The following is an 8,077-nucleotide window of genomic DNA, read 5'->3' as shown; positions in this document are numbered from 1 at the left end:
TTTTTGGCCATTAGTGAACTTGTTGGGTTTTTTGTTTTTTTTTTTTTTAATTAGAGGTGTTTCATTTTTTTTTTAAATCAGATTACTATTTTTTAAATTATTTTATTACTTTTTAAATTTTTTAAATGTTTACATATTTTTGAGAGACAGAGAGACAAAGCATGAGTGGGGAAGGGGCAGAGAGAGGGAGACATAGAATCCAAAGCAGGCTCCAGGCTCTGAGCTGTCAGCACAGAGCCTGACGTGGGACTCGAACTCACGAGCCGTGAGATCATGACCTGAGCCACAGTTAGACGCTTAAATGACTGAGCCATGTAGGCGCCCCGTTTACTAGAGGTGTTTCAAATGCAGTGATGCAACTTTCTGATCCCTAGTATGCTCTTTGGTTCTAATTTTCTAGGATTCAAGAAAATTTGTATGTTTTTTGGAGCATGGTGGGGGGATTCTTCCCCTGTTTGGAACTGAGAGACACAAAATGCAGGTAAAAATAAAAAATATATATATATTAGCTATACTAATGACAAAAAGCTGTACTAGTGGATATGTGACCATAGTGGGCTACCAAATACCCAACACCTAAATTAAATGGATCCAAGTCCAAGGCAGAGATGGACAGGTTTCCCTGCAGCCTGCCTCACAAAGCTCAGGATTTTGTTGAAATCAAAGAAATGCAGACAGGAAGAAATTTACCCATAAGATGTGTCACTCCTCCTTCCCTGGCATGGACTGAGTGGGGCACCCTGCCTTCGCCTCCTGGAGAGTGGAATGGAAATTCTCTCTGCTCTATGGAAATGTGAAGAACAGGAATAAATATCACCCCTAACAACAGGCAGACTAGCTTCGCTTGACAGTCTATCTTTAAAGTCAGCTCTGAAGCTTAGCAGAGGCTGCCATAGGCTAAATTTTAGAACAAGTTTCATTCTTGCTCTTACAGCTCCTTTCTCTTCTTCCACTTATGAACCTGCATATATACTCCAACCACCATCTTTTTAGTGGCTTGCCTGGAAATATCTGCAGAGACTTGTAAGCAAGGGTAAAGGAGAAGAGAGCAGGTGATTATATGTGTAGCTCTTTTCTAAGTAATGTATTTATGAATAAAATGATCTTTCCCATTTCTCTATGAGATGTATTAAATTGGCATACAACTTTAAGTGCCTCTGGAGCTTATTTAGATCATTCTTTCTCTAGGTAAAGTTAAGCCTGGTTCAGGTCTGCTTTTTGGTATTTAGAAGTATTCAATGATTATTTGTATCAGCCTTCTCTTAAAAGTCAATAAAAACACAAATATATATCTACAGCTTAAAGTCATTACCTCCTTTTCACAGTGATGAAGAATGATTACTGTGTGTTCATAAATACTTTTATTCATGATTTTAATTAGCATGGATAATTTGGCCCAAGACATTTCAGTTCAGACACAGCAACACGTGTTTATTTAATTAAAATTTTATTTTTACTTTGAGGTAATTGTAGATTCACGTGCAGAGATTCCATTGTGTCCTGTTACCCAATTTCCTCTAACAGTAACATCTTGCAAAACTATAGTACAATATCCCCCAAGATATTGGTATTGACACAGTCATAACAAAGAACATTTCCATCCTCATGATGATTCCTTATGTTGCCCATTGAGAGGCACACATAATTTTCTCCCTTGCAACCCTTTCCCCTTAAATTCCAGAAACCACTAATTTGTTCTCCATTTCTATCATTTTGTCATTTCAAGAATGCTCCATAAATGGAACCATATGGTATAAAACCTTTTGGGATTGGCTCTCTCATTCAGCATAATGGTCTAGAATTCATCCAGGTTGTTGCAGGTATCCATAGTTTGTTCTTTTTCATTGGCGAGTAGTATTCCGTGGTTGGATAGATCACATTTTGTTTAACCATCTGCCCACTGAAAAGCTCTGTGTTGTTTTTGGCGACTACAAATAAAATTGCCATGAACAGTTTTTTATGTGAATACAAGTGTGTGAAAACATGTTTATAACAACATGTGACTCTCTAATTTTCTACCCGTTTAACTACAAAGCAGAAGATGTCAAGGTATCTGCCAAAAGTCATAGACCACTTCTTTGTAACTGAGGGTCAACTAATGATTCTTATCAGTACTTGCAGCTTTATAACTATTTTGCTTCCTGACCTTGGAAAGCTCCCCCAAATATCTTTGAGCCTCAACTAGATAAGATATATGCTTTTCAAAGTGTATCATTTGAAACACAAACTCCATGAAATGCTCCTAAAAGGGATAGGATAAGGCCTTCATGGTCAAGTAAGTTGGAGGAAATGCTGAATACCGTATTTCTCTTTTGAAATAAACAAATGTTCTTTGGTATAAAAAAGGGAGGATCCAGTATCCCACTGTCCAAGTTCAAATTCCAGCTCTATCACTTGCTAGAACAGAAACCTTCGGCAAAACACTTAACACTCCCATATCTCAGTTTTCTCATCTATAGAATGAAGGTAACAACAGTACCCCACTCATACGAATGCAAGATTAACTCTATGGACACAAGGAAACACCTGATAGATGTTGCCTATTATTATAACTATTGCCATCATAACCAGAATCATCAAAATCATTGTGATCTTGTTAAAAATATACATGTCCAGGCCCCACCCCTGCAGATTATATTCAGTAAGTTTAGGGTAGAGCCTGGTCCAGATGAAGCAGAAGTTATTTTACATTAAGAACGTGTCCAAGACTGTCCAAGACAAGATTGAAACTCAGACCAAACTGACTGATGGAGTTATCACACTTAGTACGCAGTTAATAAGTCCTTTAAATGACTAACTCCATAGTCCCACAAAAAGAATACAGTTTTAACTCTCCTGAATTGAAGGTTGAGCTTATAATATAAACTCATGATTCCCCAAGGGGTAGTTCATTTAAAAAAATGCAGTTCTGTGCAGTTGGTACACATCAGCACTCAAAAAAAAAAAAAAATTCCTAAATGTAGCAGTTACCATTGATATATCAAAATTTTACTTGTGAGTCATTGCTTAGCAAATCAAATCTGAAAATAAGACATTATTTCCTTAGAAATAAAAGAAAATAACCATGATTCTATTATTCCTGTAGGTTGCATCTCCACACTGCTGATTTCCAAAGGTCTTCTTATTGTTAAACACCAGGCAAATTTCCAGAACACTTGGGGAATTCACTTTAGAGGTGGTGGCAATCTTTTTACCACTTCTGCGGCAATCCTCAGGTAAGCTTTGGCCTGGAAAAGAACAGACTCATTTGTTCTACATTTCTCCCCAGCAGACATCAAATGACTCATGAACTGTTGGCCATAGCTGCGTGCTGAATTTAATAGTCAAAAGGCTGAGTGAGCTGAGGAAGTTCAGCAGTGAGAAGATGGTGTCATGTACACTGCAGGTGGGGGCAGGGAAGAGAGGGTTTTAGCATTTTTAGGGGGCAGCTACTTAGAAGGTGACTTTCTGAAAACAATATTTAATACCAGCAGTTACTGTTTTCAAACTCTAATTCCCATGTCATCAAACTAGCAACCTAGTCCAGTTGTAGAAAAATTGTATCTTCTTCTTGTGACAAATTGATATCGTGAGTTAGATGCTGCCCAAACTTCTTTGGCATAAGAGCTGTTAGTCATTTCAAATAGGACTGTTTATTACCACCCTATGGAGCATTTTCTATTCTCTCTGAGAATGGCATCCAATACCAGCAATGAGCACCTTAGGCTCCTTCACCTGGTGAAATTTGGGTACCAGGCAAGAATTCCTGGGTTAGGTTGTTACACTCTTCATCTTTGGGATCCCCAGAGCAGCCAAATACTAAGAGCAACTCCTAAGCCACTGTGGGTCACTGTGTTAGTCACAAACTATCCCAATGCCTACATGGTCCCGTCAGAACAATGGTCATGACATGTGCATTTTAAAAGTTTTGAATAATTAGGGGTACCTGGGTGGATCAGGTCATGATCTCACCTAGAGTTTGAGCCCCACATCCAGCTCTGTGCTGACAGTTCAGAGCCTGGAGCCTGTTTCAGATTCTGTGTGTGTGTGTCTCTCTCTGCCCCTCCCCGGCTCGTGCTCTGTCTCTCTCAAAAATAAACCTTACAAAAATGTTTTTAAGCTCTGAATAATTGCAACGCAAATGTTATTTATTTCTCCTATCTTATCTATAAAAAGTAACTGTAAGACACAATAGTAAGGTCTTCTAAAACCATTAATTTATATGTTTATATACTTAGATTTATGAATATACCACCACTACAATACTATGGTTGATAATAGCTAAAATTTACTTGAGTACTTAGTATTTACCAAGTAATGTTTCATTTAAGCTGGCAGCTACTTTAAGGGATAAATTCTGTCACTAACCCTACTTTATAGATAAGGAAACCTAGACCCAGAAAGGTGAACAGTCTTTCTCGCCTGAAGCATTATAGCTAATACCAGATGAGCTGGTCTTTGAACCTAACCTGACTGCTCTCTGACTCTGCATGGTAAAAGAACTGTTTGAGGTCTGTTTACCCTGACTTACAGAAGTGTTTTAAGTGTGACACATTTTCATTTTTGAAAACTATGCTTGAGCCCTAACAGCTGACTTATGCTTTATTTTATCAGAAAAGTATTAAAATCTCACTTAAGAGTCCATTTTTTTAAAAAGAGAAGTTCTTGGGGCGCCTGAGTGGCTGAGTCAGTTAAGCATGCAACTTCAAATAAGGTCATGGTCTTATAGTTCATGAGTTCAAGCCTTGCATTGGGCTGTGCTGTCAGCCCAGGGCCTGCTTTGGATTCTTTGTCTCCATCTCTCTCTGCCCCTTCCCTGCTCGCTCTTTCTCTCTCTCTCAAAAATAATATACATTAAATTAAAAAAAAAAAAAAAAAAAAAGAGAGGGACACCTGGGTGGCTCAGTCACTTAGGCGTCTGACTTCAGCTCAGGTTATGATCTCACAGTTCTTGAGTTTGAGCCCCGCGTCAGGCTCTCTGCTATCAGCATGGACCATGTTTTGGATCCTCTGTCCCCCTCTCTCTCAGCCCCACCTCTCTCTCTATCAAAAATAAATGTTAAAAAAAAATAGTTCTCAAAATATGAATAAAGGCTTAAATTTTTTTATCAAGTACCTACTACACCAAGTACTTTGCATAAGTAATCACACTTATGTAAAATAAGCATCATCAACTCAACTTGGATAAAGAAACAGTCACAAAGTCACTAAGCTGGAAAGTGTCAAACCTGGGTCCACCTAACTCCAAAGCCTAGATCCTTCTACTACATTACATATTAAATATTTCTTTTTTTTAACGTTTATTCACTTTTTGAGAGACAGAGACAGAGTGTGAACAGGGCAGGGGCAGAGAGAGAGGGAGACACAGAATCAGAAGCAGGCTGTCAGCAAAGAGCCCAACACGGGGCTCAAACCCATGAACTGTGAGATCATGACCTGAGCTGAAGTCGGATGCTCAACCGACTGAGCCACCCAGGCTCCCCTACTACATTACATATTAAACAGTAAATCCAAAGTACAAGTAATTTTAGTCATAATGCTTTATCTAAAAATGGTTTCACTCTCTGCTATAGTTAAGAGAAACAAAAGTTTTGTTTAAAAATGGAAATGCCAGGGGGGCTCCTTGGTGGCTCAGTTGGTTAAGCGGCCGACTTCAGCTCAGGTCATGATCTCACAGTCTGTGAGTTTAAGCCCTGCATCGGGATCTGTGCTGACAGCTCAGAGCCTGGAGCTGCTTCCAATTCTGTGTCTCCCTCTCTCTCTGCCCCTCCCCTGCTTGCTCTCTCTCTCTCTCTCTCAAAACTAATAAACATTAAAAAAAAAAAGTTAAAAAAAATAAAAATGGAAATGCCATGTACTTTGTAAAGAAATATTTTTCTTAAATCTAGTATGCTGATTTTCACCCATGGATCTCTGTAAATACCTTTTATCTCCTAGTAGCTTTTCTGAATATTTAGGCCTAATATTTCTGTGACGACAATTTAGAGTTCACTAAGGCAAGCTGAGAGAAAGCCATCATTCTATCATCTTTAAACTCTTACTTATGTTAAATTAGAGACATAAACCTATCAGACTACACAAAACACTGAACAATTCCAGAATAATCAAATTTGCTACATTTAACCTTTGCTTTTTAATGGACTATCTCCAAGCTTAAACTTTCAATATATCACACTCAAAGTAATGGTTAGGTTGTCATTTGCTGAGAAATCTCTAAAAGTGCTTAGTTTAACAGTTTCAACTTCTACAAAACTGTTGAATTTGAATTTTTTCAGCCAGTGCTATATCATTTCAACAAATAATTTCTGGTTCTTATCATGTGCGAGTCACTGTTTTGGGAAATCTGTGGGATGTAATGATACAAAAGGAAGGCAGAATAGCTCACTTGTGAAGACCTGGAGCCTCTGCAGTTAGACAGGCCTGAGTTAAAATCTTAGCTCCATCACTTATTAGCTATGAGGCCTTGGGCAAGTTACTTAACTCTTCTAAGGCTCAGTTTCCACATCTCCAAAATATCTAAAACAACAGCAACTAGGGCGCCTGGGTGGCTCAGTGAGTTAAGCATCCGATTTCGGCTCAGGTCATGATCTCACCGTTTGTGGGTCTGAGCCCCGCATCGGGCTCTGTGCTGTCAGCTCAGAGCCTGCTTTGGATCCTCGGTCCCCCTCTCTCTGTGCCCCTCCCCCACTTGTACTCAGCTCTCTTTCTCTCTCTCTCAAAAATAAATAAACATTTTAAAAAATTTAAAAAAAATAACAACAGCAGCTATCTCAAAGGGTTTGGGGAATATTAAGTAAGAATAAGGTATGTGAAGTGCTGGCACAAAAGAATGAAATAAATATTAGTGGCTGCAATTATTACTATTATGTCCTCAAGTAATTTACAATCTCATTGAAGAGCTCATATGAACATGTACTTGTGGGTACTTTTCCTAACTGAGGAACAAGCAAACTAAATCCCTGCCTTTTGTTTAACCATCACTAGCAAAAAGGCAATATACACATATCATATATTAAAAAATATGATTCTGATTTCTCAAACTATTAATATTCTCTTTTCTTATCACCTCAGTTATACATAAAATAACACTTCTATTCGAGATCTTTTATTGAGGCATCTACAAACACAGATAATATAGCTAGATGCTGTTTGCTCTATCATTAACAGATAATATAGCTAGATGCTGTTTGCTCTATCATTAACAAGTTAAAGGAAATGGATGGCAAACAAAGTGCAATAAGTTTTACAGGGAACTTTTTTCCTTTGTTTTTGTTTTTAAGGATCTGAAGTCCTAATTTATCATACATAATCCTATTAAAATTATAAGGTTATAGTAAATTAGAAATTATAAGATAATAGTTTCCACTTTGAAAGACTTTATCAGGAATACCTTACAGCACACCTTTCTGTATGTCAATATTAAGATTTTTACTTGATAAAAAGGATGAAAGCACAAAATATCAGTCCTTTATGCGTCCATTACTTGTTTCCTGGACGCAAGGAAAGGCAAAAAGTAGATAGAGTTGAATTAATCAATATAATCACACAAACAAGAGGCAATGCTATTGAACGTAAGAGTTCTGAATCCTAAGTGTCCACTTCCTCTCCATTCCTCTATGGCTTTCTCTGGCTATTTCATGCTACTTATATTTGGAGAGTCAACTATTCTCCTTTCCTCAGTAGTGCTCATTTCAGAAGGTTTTGCCTAATGACTGAGGAGGTAGCAGCTTGTTGGTACTTTTTAGTTGGTACTCTAACTCCTGCCAGCTGTCTGATAGTGCCTTAAATTCAGTACAAATCATATTTTAAGTTGATCAGTATCACTTAGGTATTCACTTCCTGTGAACGTTAGATGTTACTGGGAGAGTGAAGTAGCAAATAAGATAATGTATTTAATGCACATAAGTACTGTACTCTCTTAAAACAAATTAAAGAAATAATAGCTATTAGTATAGGACCCGAAAGGTATATGATAAAATGGAACTATTGAGTTGCAGGGAAAAGACTTGTCTGTTAATCATGTTTTATCACTTATTAGTTCTGAAACCTTGGGAAAACTATTTAAATTCCTTAAATCTCAGTTTCCTTATCTGCAAAA

General features: G+C 37.7%; 1 protein-coding gene across 5 annotated transcripts in view; it reads right to left on the bottom strand.

Moving 5' to 3' along the window:
• Positions 1 to 1,428: 1,428 nt before the first annotated feature.
• The window catches only part of NUBPL (NUBP iron-sulfur cluster assembly factor, mitochondrial), a 228,131-nt gene continuing 221,482 nt past the window's right edge, over positions 1,429 to 8,077 (bottom strand). For all 5 annotated transcript variants that reach the window (XM_019428089.2, XM_019428090.2, XM_019428091.2 and 2 more), the window contains one exon: positions 1,429 to 3,227. In XM_019428089.2, coding sequence (XP_019283634.1) covers positions 3,165 to 3,227 — 63 coding nt within the window. In that variant the 3' untranslated portion in view covers positions 1,429 to 3,164. The remainder of the gene's footprint in view (positions 3,228 to 8,077) is intronic.

The sequence above is a fragment of the Panthera pardus genome, unplaced genomic scaffold, assembly GCF_024362965.1.
Source record: "Panthera pardus isolate Hobbes unplaced genomic scaffold, ASM2436296v1 HiC_scaffold_24, whole genome shotgun sequence".
Taxonomy (NCBI): domain Eukaryota; kingdom Metazoa; phylum Chordata; class Mammalia; order Carnivora; family Felidae; genus Panthera; species Panthera pardus.
The sequence above is the reverse complement of the archived record's forward strand: the minus strand, read 5'-3'. Positions and strand labels throughout refer to the sequence as shown.